This window comes from Nycticebus coucang, chromosome 9, assembly GCF_027406575.1.
Source record: "Nycticebus coucang isolate mNycCou1 chromosome 9, mNycCou1.pri, whole genome shotgun sequence".
Lineage (NCBI taxonomy): Eukaryota > Metazoa > Chordata > Mammalia > Primates > Lorisidae > Nycticebus > Nycticebus coucang.
Window position 1 is genome coordinate 28,536,822 of NC_069788.1, and position 12,877 is coordinate 28,549,698.

The window sequence follows — 12,877 nt, forward strand, 5'->3', positions numbered from 1 at the left end:
AAGAAACTATGTACACACACACACCATTGGGTACTACTTAGCCATATAAAGAAATGTAATAATGTCTGTTGTAGCAACTTGCATGGAACTGGAGACCATTTTCCTAAGTGAAGTATCTCAGGAATGGAAAAAGAAACACCATGTGCTCTCAATACTAAGTAGGAGATGGAGATGGATGGGTACACGTGGGTACTGGATGGTGTAAAGGACATTGGAAACTAAGGGGCGCTGGGAGGGGAGTAAAAATAAAAATTTATTTTTGGGGAACATAGAACACTATTCTGGTGACAGGCACACTTTAAAAGTCCTGACTTCAGCATGCACAATTCATCCATGTAACAAAAATGTTTGTACCCCCTTAATAGTTTGTAGTGGTGATTCATGCCTATAATACCAGCACTTTGCAGAGACTAAATTGGGAAGAATGGTTGAGACCAGGAGTTTGAGACCACCCTGGGTAACATAGTAGGACCCTATCTTTACATCCTAAAAAACAGTAAATAAATAAATAAATAAATGATTTTGATATATTCTTCATGTGGGAAAGGCATATATTTATTGTTTTATTTATTTCTTCTGAATGTGTGCCTTATAAAAGTTTATCTGGTGCGGTGCCTGTGGCTCAGTTGGTAGGGCGCCGGCCCCATATACAGATGGTGGCGGGTTCGAAGCCGGCCCTGGCCAAACTGCAACAAAAAATAGCCAGGTGTTGTGGCGGGCACCTGTAGTCCCTGCTGTTTGGGAGGCTGAGGCAAGAGAATTGCCTAGGTTCAGGAGTCGGAGGTTGCTGTGAGCTGTGACGTCACAGCACTCTACTGAGGGCAATAAAGTGAGACTCTGTCTCTAATAAATAAATAAATAAATAAAAATAAAAGTCTATCTGAATCCTTTTCTTTTTTGGATAACTTCACAAAATTCTTTTCTGAATCCAACTTTTTCTTCTTCCCTCCTCCTCCTACTCTCTCCAGAATCGAAGAGTGGAGTCCTTGGGGCCCCCCTCAGAGCCTTGGACCATTTTAGCTTCCCTGGAAGGGACATCAGATTCAGTGCTACAAGGTAGGTTACCTGTGACCTTCAGATACCTATTATTACATTATGGTAACAGAAAATGTTTGAACCTACTGGGAATTTCATACTGAAGTTGGTAACGCCCAATTTCTTCAGTAGTGTGGAAGGAATCTCCTTCACTGGAGTCCACAATGCCAGTGTCTGTGAAAAGGAAGATTATAAATACTTAAAGCATCACCTTCTCCTCCCCCTTCCCTTGCATGATGAAGGAACATTGTCATGTCCGTGTGCTCAATGTGGGATAAGGAAAGGGGCGTGGAATCTTTGGCTGGGTCTGAAATCTGTTTCTCTGCTGACTATTCAGTACCATGTGACATACCTCGTTTGGAACAGTTTCATGGACCAGCCCAAGGGGCAATTCACCAGGTACAATGTGGTTCCTATGAGGAAACAGAAACACTCGCTGTCGGTGTTATAAAGAATGCGCGATCAGAGTCTCGGAGTTAACTTTCTCCTTTCCACCTTCTGCTGTCTCTTACCTTCCTAGTCAATCCCAGCACCACTGCCAGCTCTGTTTACTTTCCTTGGAGCTTATGTGTATAAAAATTTATTTAAGATGCAGGTTTTCAAGGCTTGGCCCAAGATATTTCAGTAACATATTCTGCGGAGGAGTCCAGGAATGTACATTTTAGAGCCTGGACTGGAAAGAAAAAAGCAGGTGTAACATTGTTTCTATGTAAAAAATTTGAGTTTCTGAGTTCCAAATTCCTGACTATCTAAGCTACAAAAAAAAAAAAAAAAACGACCTACATAAAGACATAAAAGATGCTTTCAGGTGTTCCCCAGGGGACTATCACAGATTAGGGACTCAGAATCCTAAGGGTAGTTCTGGGACTGTCACTTGGTTGTCTTTGCTTTTCAGTTTGAAAAATACATGTTTGTTTATTATGAAATATATCCATCTTTATATTTTTAATAAAACAATGACTAAGCGAGATTCAGGGAGGAGGTGAAGTCAGAGAGGCTGAAGCTAGACACACAGCAGAGGACTTTGGAGAGCGTGGTGGCGCTGTGCACTGAACTCTCCCTGCCATGCAGAGCCATTGGAGGGGATAACGCTGCCTGGTGCTGAGGTCTGACTTCCACGCTTAGAAGACCAGACTGCTCTGTGGAGGGTGGACCGGAGAACAAGAACCTCTAAGGCAGCTGAGAAGTGATTGCAGAAGGCCTGGTAAACGATGATGGTGGAGATTACAGAAGCATTGATTCAAAGTGTCTTTTAGAAATAGAATCAATGGAAAGTACTGGAAATAAAGGAAGCAAAGACTTAAAAGTGAATTTTAGGTTTTAACCTTGATATGTTGGGTGGATATTGGTGTTAACTAACATGAGAAAGACTGGTGCATGAGCAAAAAGTGAGAGTTTTGGCGAGGTAAGTGTGACCTGGCTCCTGGGCCAGACTAAGTCACAAATCTTTTTTCTGAGTGATTTTCATTCTAATGCAACAGTACCAAGACATTTTGGCTTATGGGTGTTATAGATTGTGTCCCAAAGAGTCAAAAGAGCTTCCTATTCTCCTCTCGGTCTGCCTCCAACCTACCCCATGAATTATTATTCATTGTTCCTACTAGGAGCCTTTTCCTAATTGTGTGTGGTCAAGGGGGCCGTCTCCCAACAGGCAGACTTTGGCCTGAAAGCCTGATGTCTTCATGCACAGGGGGTTTCCTCTCTGCACAGTCATCAGCACACTGGGGATTCCCCCTCTAGTTATGGGTAGGGTTGTGAATTTCCTTCTCACTTGATGGACTATCAATCATGTACAATCACAGTTCAATTCTGGGGCTTTACCCTGCGGTGAAGAGAATTTCATTTTATATCAACCTGATATAATCAAGAATAGGATGGTCCAGTGGGACATTCTAAAATTATCTCCTATATTTAGATAGTGGGCTTGAGATAATCATAGTCCTGAAAAGTGGATCTAACTTTAATTCCTCTAACTAGTTTCAATGAGAAAATTTTAAAAAGTGTCTCAAGAATTCAAACGGATTAAAAGTGATTTTTAAGATAAAGCATGGAGAATACTCTCAGAAAGGGCAGCATCTATGCCCTTCCTCAAACCCTTTACCCTATACAATCCTCCTCAAAACTCTGTAGAGTCTCATTAATAAAATAGAGCCAATGGGTTAATCTTATCTGTTTCAATTCAGAGTTGTTGAATAATTCTGACCAAGAGCTAGTGCCCAAGCAAATCTCTGCACTAAACATTATATTGCTGTTTTAGATTAGAAAAACTGTCTAATGTGATTTGAAGATAATAAATGTTTTGAGAATGTGCATATTCTATAAAGAGATATGTAACAGTATTAGCAAAATTACAAAAGAGGATAAAAGCTGTCTTAAGTATAATACTCTATTATTATCATGATGTTTGCTTATCATATTGGGGAAAAACCAGGGAGTCTTTCTACCTTTTGAAAACCCTTTCTCTTAGAAATATGGTTTCGGGCACTGGCTATTTATGCAAAGTTAGTGTTATCATGGTAATGATGCGCCTTTGAGATTTGTCAGCAATGTACAGAAAGGAGGTTGCAAACCAATGAATCATTGGAAATTTTAAATTGCTGTGGTATGTATTTACATGTTTTTAATTGATAAAATATCTCCATCCTTATACAAATTTGAGGATGTATTGACAACACTTTACAAATTCAACTTTGTATTTTTTACACACTCTATGAATCGGCTAGGACATTTCTACTGGTTTTGTGTTGTCTGAATTTTTTTCTTTTTCAAACTTGGAAATGACTCGTCTACCAGAAGAAAATCAACCTCTCTAAAAAATACTGGTTTCCAAGAATAGGCCACAACTTTATAGTTATTTCTTGCAGGACTCTGGCTGTGCATCTAAGCTTATTTACATGGCTCTCATTTTATATGTAAAATGCTGAAATGGATAGTAATAAGTAAATCCTAGAAGTGCTACATCTTGCTGCTGCTTCTAATTGTACTTAATTTTTGGCCCCAAACTGTTCCTATCATGTGGTACACAACACCCACCTCTCTTGATAATTCTGTTCTTTCATTCTTTGTGATTTGTCCTAAAAGTAGAAATACAGTATATAAAATTGTAATGATAAAGTTTTTAAATTCATGAGTTCTCATTTGAAATTGGTAATGAATTGACCTCAGATCTCAGTTTTCTTTAAATCACCAATTTATTTAGCTTATGCTTTTTTTCCCTGAAAAGCTGCACCTCATCAAATCCAGAAAATAGAAGCATCTACTTCTAAAATCTCTTTTGAGGAGGAAATTGGTATCTCATAACCAAACATTTCATAGCTCCAAAGTCCTGTTTAAAGCTAATTTGTTATTTTTATTAGAGCTGTAAATTTGTCCACTCTTCTTTCAAGTTGTCTCTTATTATTATTTTTTTAAATTTTAGATTAATATGGGGCTATACATGATTAGCTTACATAGTTGGCTTTTGTAATGTGAAAGTCTGAGTTGTTGTTGTTGTGTCCTTCACAACAACAACTATGCAATGTCTCCTTTGGGTGAGAATTTACCAAGCCCCTTAATCCCCTACTTGAATATCATTGGGTTTTTCTCTCATCTAAAACCCTCATAACTGTTTTGACCTGTAAATGCCCTAACCTATCTACTTACTTAATGAAGAATCCAAATATTTTCAGCTTGTCCACAAAAATAATTTTCTCCCAAACTTGAAAGTTTTGTTGCTATCCCAGTATTATCTCCACTTTCTCTGTGTATAGCTCAATTTTAAAGGTCTATGTAATGCTACATATTTTGAGAAAAGTCCCTTATAGACTTCTAGGCTTTCCATATTCTCACTTATGTAAATCTTTTGCGCACTTACACTTTTGCACAGCTGGTGGGAATGCAAATTAATACATTCCTTTTGGAAAGAGATATGGAGAACACTCAGAGATCTAAAAATAGATCTGCCATTCAATCCTGTAATCCCTCTACTGGGCATATACTCAGAAGACCAAAAATCACATCATAACAAAGATATTTGTACCAGAATGTTTATTGCAGCCAAATTCATAATTTCTAAGTCATGGAAAAAGCCCAAGTGCCCATTGATCCACAAATGGATTAATAAATTGTGGTATATGTACACCATGGAATATTATGCAGCCTTAAAGAAAGATGGAGACTTCACCTCTTTCATGTTTACATGGATGGAGCTGGAACATATTCTTCTTAGTAAAGTATCTCAAGAGTGGAAGAAAAAGTACCCAATGTACTCAGCCCTCCTATGAAACTAATTTAGGGTTTTCACATGAAAGCTATAACCCAGTTACAACCTAAGAATAGGGGGAAGGGCGAAAGCGGGGGGAGGGGATAGGTAGGTAGAGGGAAGGGGATTGGTGGGATTATACCGGCGGTGCATCTTACAAGCGTATATGTGAAACTTGGTAAATGGTCTGTGAATGATGCCCCATGATTACATCAATGTACACAGCTATGATTTAATAAAAAAAAATTAAAAAAAAAGAAAGTAGCACCTGTGTTTCTGAATTACATTTTTGCTATTTGTCATTTCTCTACCTAAGCAGTTAAGTTTAAACATCTTAGCATTAAAATCCCTAGGAAAGGGAACAGTCCAGAATGGTTCTCATGCAAGTTTTCAGAAAGAAGGTACATCAAGAAAGTAAGAAAATTAAGCAAACGTATTTGAGGTTGATGGGTATGAAAATGAAACTACATTTTGAACAGCCACTTTTTTTGCTGTCATTCTGTTCCTGCAATGGGCATTTTAGTACAGGGAATGCTTAGGATATAACAGTAAGTCACTTTCTAATTTTGATACAATAGAATCAAAAACATTAATTTTCAACCCTTTTTATGTCCCAATAATATTTACAACAGATAGCCTCACTTGGCTACTGAAACTCAGCTCTCCCTATCTTCTACTCCGTATGTTATCCACACTGTACCTATGCTCCATTACCCGTGCTGTGTACCTTACCCCTACGTCACAGTTCACCCTGTAGCTTACCCATGCTCCATGCCTTCTCCTATACCATGCCTTACCCATACTTCATGCCTCACCTACACACCATGCCTTACCCATGTTCATGGCTTACCCATGCTCCAAGTCTTACTCAGACTCCACTCCTCCTCCTCTACTGTCCTTACCATACTCTATACCTTACCCACGCTCCATGCCCTACTCATGCACCATAACTTGCCCAAACCCCATACCTTACCCATGCTCCATGCCTTACTCATGCACCATAACTTGCCCATACCCAATACCTTACCCATGCTCCATGCCCTACTCATGCACCATAACTTGCCCATACCCCATACCTTACCCATGCTCCATGCCTTACTCATGCACCATAACTTGCCCATACTCCATACCTTACCTATGCTCCATGCCTTCTCCTATGCCACACTTTACACATACTCCATGCCTTACCCTCCTTTCGTGCCTTATTCGTACTGCAACCACCTTTCCCTTGCTTTTCACTTTCTCCTGTACCAAACCCCACTCAGATTCCATATTTTCCTTTGTCCTACTTCTGACCTTTATATCTTCTTCATTTTTCATTATAGTTCTTTCAATTATCCCAAAGATGTCATCACTGACCAGCTTAGACTCTTACTATGCAAAATGAATGAGGTATGAAGCTGTTTGCTGTTTTATTCTACTGATCCCCACTTGGATCAGTGTGATCACTGCTGTCCTCTTTGGGAGATCCAGAGGAAAGTATGAGGAATGGGCTGAGGGTGTCTTTTATACACACATTTTTTTGTATGTATAATGAAGTAGGGAAGACACCATGTGTAGTTTTCTGTTTTTAGAATGTCCACATCAATCAAAGTTTCTCTTGAATCCATTATAAAAATACTTCTCTTTTACTTCAGAAAGAAAGGTACCAAAATTATTTAGATTATCTAACTTAACTCTAAGTATTTCCTGGAGAAAAATAAGATAACAACAAAAAAGCTAAATATATCTAGTCTAAATCTTTTATTCTGCAATTTAACATCATACTCTTTTCTTAGTATACCCTCTTAGATGTGAAAAAATTACAATCTATTACCACAAAACAGAATTATACAAAGGCAATTTTTTAAAAGTCCTCTAGGTCCTTTTATATTACAAGTCAGAGTTGCACAAAGATATATTCCTAATATTTTTAAAGGTAACACCTCAACATTAATGGTGCAACAGTTTGCTAGTATATAAAGCTGGGGGTGAGTGGAAAAGTTGCAAGAAAGATTTGACTTGCAAAGGTATTTTAGAAACAATCTACCCTGCAGAAACCCATTCTCCTGATAGTCGTGTAATCAATTCCAATCTCACTGAAGCCCAACACCCTACATTTTCCCTCTAGCCAGAATGTTGTTTATACCAGTTTGATCAGAGAGCCTATCAATTGTATCTGAATATTTCATAATAGCTATTCCAAGGATATGATGAACCCTGGAGTAATGTACTGTACTTGGAAGCAACTGCCTCAGCTTTCAGGCACATATGCTTCAAATCTGAGAATATCATAGATATATATGGGAATCTTTGTAGAGCTCTCTAAGGCAAGCTGGTATTTAACGCAAAAGCAAACCCATTTGGAGCTAAAGCACTTTCCATTAGGCAATTTGGCGGCTGTTCTATGAGGCAGACTCAGTGAGCTCTACGGACACATTTCGATTAAATGCTGCTTTGTATTCTTCCAAAGATGGGAACAATAAGGACGTTTGTCAAAGGAAAAACTGCAGCAAACAGTTTCATGTTGAACATCTGTACTCGGCAGTTCATTGTCTTCAAGAGTTTATTGACCATAATTTTGATGCATACAGGTTTTAAAGAGTATAAACTGCATTTATCTTGGACGCCTATCATTTATTTGAGTCTTGGCTTATTTATTTTCATTTTTCTGGGCATTTTATTTATTTTGGAACTCTGAAGAGATGAAGGAAAAGACATTTCTTAGACAGGAAATTTTAGTTAGCTCGGCAAAATTGATAAGGAAAGATGATGTTTTCACAAAAGATTGTGCAATTGAATTGAAAAATGTTGACACTAAGCATGTCTTTATAATACCTTTCAGCCTCAGAGATCTTAAACCAATTTAGAAACTTTTAGATCAGTCTCCTATCTCTTTGTCCACCATACCAATTGTAATGACATTTCCAGAGTGAAATGTGGCAGCTGTTAATTAGCAAAGTAATTTAGGGGTGGTGGAATCAAAAAGGTAGTTAATGGAATTGGGAATGTGATTGTGATTCACCTTCCTTCACTTTAGAAATGGGCGGCCCACTGTTGGAAGATGTATGCTTTCAGGCCAGACATGGTAGCTGTGGCTCATGCCTGTAATTCTAGCACTTTGGGAGGCCAAGGCGGGTGGGTCACCTGAACTCAAGAGTTTGAGACCAGCCTGAGCAAGAGTGAGATCCCATCACTACTAAAATTAGGAAAACTAGCCAGGAATTGTGGCAGGCCCCTTTGGTTCTAGCTTCTCTGGAGGCTGAGGCAAGAGAATCACTGGAAGCCAGGAGTTTAAGCTTGCTGTGAGCTCTGACACCAACTCACTTTAGCCTGGTGAGCTATGACACCACGACACAGGAGACTCTGTCTCAGCAAAAAGGAAAAGAAGATTTAAGCTTTCTTTTTTGCATTTTCATTCAGGGAAATCAAGGCTCAGGCAATCCAAGTTACTAAATGAGGGCAGATTTATCGGTTGTGGTTTAATAAATTACTGTTTAAGTCTTGATCTATTGGCCTAACTCTGCTGCAGCATAAAATTTCAATGCCTTGAACAGAAGAGAGGCAGACTTTAGAAACTGACCACCTAGAAATTTAATAGAATTTATTTCTTGATAGACACTTAATAATCAAACAGTTAATACACAGTAGTGGTTAAGAATGCAAATGTTGAAGTATTTCTTCTTTTTCTATTGTCTATAAGATTTGGCATGATCTGTTTTTTGAAATTATCTTCTATATTTATTTATAAATATTAGTTGTTTATTTTTTGAGACTTTGGAAAAAAATAATAATTAAAAAAAAAAAGAATGCAAACTTTAATATGAGGCAGATTTGGGCTGTAACCTTGGCACCAAGTAATTTAACTTTTCCCAGCCTATTCCCTAATCTCTGGACTATAGGTAATAGCATATTTCACAAGGTTTCTTTATAGTTTAAATACAGTGATGTATATAAAGCACAGTGTCTGGCCTAGTGAGTTTTTAAAATCTGTTAGCCACTGTCCTAACTTGGATTATTTGGTTCTAAGACTTGTCTAAGAAAAAATCAGATGGATTAGGTAAACTCTTTAATTGTCCTTTATTGTCTAATACTTTTATCTGCAGAGAAGATTTGAACATATTGTTCTTGAATAGATAACTAACATCTACCTTTTGTTTTGTGACTTTTTTGTAGGGTGCACCCAAGAAGAAACTCACGATGGTTATGTAAGCTTCTCCAACTTGGCAGTCTTGATCTCTGGGTCAAAGTGGCACCTTATTTTCACCGTCACTTCCCCTCCAGGTAATTCAGCACAGTCTGAAATTTATTCTCCATTTCTTTTGAAAAAATCACCCCTTCTCTCTTATAATGGAGATGGCTCCTGTTATGGACAAGAGGTCATCATAGTTTAGGAGAGACATTCGCTTGGCTTTATGATTCTCTTCTTATGTGAGAAGAAAAAGCACTTGCAGAAATTAAGCCTCAGGAGACTCCTGCTGAGCAAGAGTCCAAATGCACATTTTCCTGTAGATGTTAAAATTCACTTTGAGTATTTGACTTTTTTTTCTTATTTATATGACATTTGGTTGAGTCTTAACAGGAAATTTTAATTTATAAGAAAGAGAGTCACGGGATATTGAATATTGTGAAATCTTATCTTTGGGTATTATGCTCCTCATCCTCCTCTCCTCAAGTGGTGACAAATACCCATTAATAATCGTATACTTTAGAATTACAAGGTAGTGTAAATTGCATATATGACTCAGTTCTTCTTGAAGTATTAAATATGACTTTCCTAAAAATATATAATGAGCACTTGTTAAGGAGTCATTCAACTCACTGATGAGGGAACCAGGTGGATGACAAAACAGGTTTTCAGAGCATTTGACAGATAATAATCATATAGCTAGGAAAGAAATGCTAAAATAAGTTTGCTAAATTGGATACAGGGCATTAAAACCGTAACCTGTGATGGTCTACCAATATCATTTGCATCTTTTCTGGACAAAAATTATTTGCAGTTTATTAATCTTTTACAGATTAACAAATATTGGTCCAAATTAGTAATAAATACTAAGTTGAACAAATGTATGTTTTAGAGAAATTGGTAAACCTTCGATGGGCCTATTGGAAAAAGTTCCAGTATGACATTGATAAGAGCTGCAATAATTTTTTCTCCTTAAGTTTTGTATCATTTTTCTTAACAAATGGCTCACTTCTGAGGCCAGGATATAGTTTAAGTATTAATTTCATAGGGTAGATATCCTTTAATACTTATGAAAATGTCCTAATGTAAGTACCATTTCATGGAAAAACAAGTTCAATGTTACTGATCAGGGGATTTCCAGGGATTTTGACTTACACTTGACTTTTTGAATAGGTTAGTTTTAAAGTGAAAGACAGGCAGGAGTGGGTCTTTTGTCTTATTTGCCTGACATTTAAAAGACTTTTGTTCTTTAAGTTTTTTGGCGGTTAACTTGTAATAATATGATACATTATCGAGGTTATTTTAAGAAATAGGTTGCAAAACCAAATGTAACTGAGTTTTGTAGATAGAAACTTCTCAGTAATACTTCTCAGTAATACTTATGATTTCAACCTGACCTTGGTGTTCATGTCTAGTAGACTATTACTTATTTTAGTTTCTACTTTTAACTCATAATGTAGACTCACTGAATAATCGTCTTGAAGGTTTTTCCCTAAATCAGTCTTCACAATTTTTAATACCATGTCTATCGGGTAAGGATTTTTCAGAATGATATTTATAAAAATTTAAATTAGAAGACAATAGATGGACAATAAAAGGAAAAGAAAACATTTAAGACCTGAAATTCTATGACTCTTCATTGACATCATGATGTTGAGTGGTACACAGCCTCATAGTCACTCCCGGTTTCTAAGTATAACATTTCAAGTTCAAAAAACCAGCACATTGTACCCCATGATTGTATTAATGTACACAGCTATGATTTAATTAAAAAAAAGAGTGTTTGAGAAGACAGCCTTTCTTCACACAGTTAGACCAATGAATGCAATGTCTTATTTGTAACAGGCATCAACATAATAGGTTTATCCAACATTGATTCATGTTGTTCTTTCATTCATTCATGAATCAAGCAGAAAAATCTCCTCAGTATCTTAAAAAGAGGAATAAATTATTATTGCTATCATAAGAAAAAAATTGACTAATGGAGAAGTTGAATAGATCTAACTAGTGTGTATGGAATCCTCATAAGTCTTAAAGAATGAATCCGGCACATTTATCACTTCTGAGCTTCCTGAGACTTAAGAAAGATAAGGTTTCTGAAGGGTTGTAGTACTGACTCCTACCTAACCTTTCCACTTTCACTATGATTTCCATGGGGTTGTGGTTTTTCTGACTATTTCTTTGGGCTGTGGGAGGCCCTCAGGGCCAACTGGGTTGAGAAGAGGTTAAGGGCACCAGATATAACCTGACACCCCTAACCCCTAACACACACAAAGAGACTTAACCAGAGAAATCCTACTTGAAATTGCCATTTCCTTACCTGGAATACTCTTACTCTAGAAATTCACAAGGCTCACTATCAACACATTCAGGTTTCTTCTCAAATGTCATCTTCTCAGAGAGGCTTCCTCTGGGTCACTCAGTCCTCATCATCCCCAATCCTGCCCCACCTCCAGTCACTCTATCATGTAACCTCACTCTAGTTTTCTTCATGCCTTATCACTCCCTGGTGTTATAGAATCGATATATTTACTTGTTTTTCTACTGCCTCTGTGCTCAGTCCTCTTAAGTTCCACAAGGGACAAGGGTTCTGCTTAGTTTTACATTATATTCTCAGGGTGTAGAAATGCCTGGTACATCATAGGCATAAATAAATATATTTTTTATGAATAAGTGAGTATGCTGAGATTATTTTAAGATTGCATTTTAAAAAATATTCTGCTGCTGAAATATTTGAAAGCCAGCAGTCTCCACCCCAGGATTTAGCTTACCACTCTAGCCTTCTAAACTGGTCTCCCTGATGTTAGCTTCTCTGCCATTGTTTGTGTTTGCACACTTTGATGGACTCATCTTCTATATCCCAGGTGCCTCATACAACTTTGTCACTTAGAATTTTCCATTCTATGACACCTCATGCCTTCAGAATGTCATCAAGAGCCTATCGCTTGATATTTAATGTCCACCACAATTTTTCTCAAATGCTTTCCTTCATTAATTCCCAGTATTTCTAAGCATGAATTTCCTAAATACCAATTGCTTTCTTTCTTTCTGTCTTTATTCACTTATTTTCTCAGGTTTCAACCCCCTTGGGGTACTCCCTCCTCTGGGATGCTTTACCTGATTACATCAATAGAAAACAACCTTCCAAAGCAATTGATTTGCATTATTTTGGTGGCATGTGTCAAGTTCTGATTTGTTTTACAAACATGTAGATTTTGTTTACTAGCTTGTACATATCTTAAGTATAAGCGGCACAGTAATTGACCCATTTAACAAAGTAAGCAATCACTGACCAATCACTGGAAAATGAATAAAAAAAAAATAATAAGGAATTTTGGCTTTACTTCTGTGAATCCTCAGTAAAATCCACTCACCCATCTCTGGGCCTGATTGAGCTTATTCAGATGCCCACAAAAAAACAATCAATTGATAAC

General features: G+C 37.3%; 1 protein-coding gene across 3 annotated transcripts in view; it reads left to right on the plus strand.

Annotated features, from left to right (window-relative positions):
• The window catches only part of PKHD1 (PKHD1 ciliary IPT domain containing fibrocystin/polyductin), a 497,465-nt gene that overhangs the window by 463,672 nt on the left and 20,916 nt on the right, over nt 1-12,877 (plus strand). For all 3 annotated transcript variants that reach the window (XM_053602538.1, XM_053602539.1, XM_053602540.1), the window contains 2 exons: nt 969-1,056; nt 9,431-9,538. In XM_053602538.1, the coding sequence (XP_053458513.1) occupies nt 969-1,056; nt 9,431-9,538 (196 nt within the window). The remainder of the gene's footprint in view (nt 1-968; nt 1,057-9,430; nt 9,539-12,877) is intronic.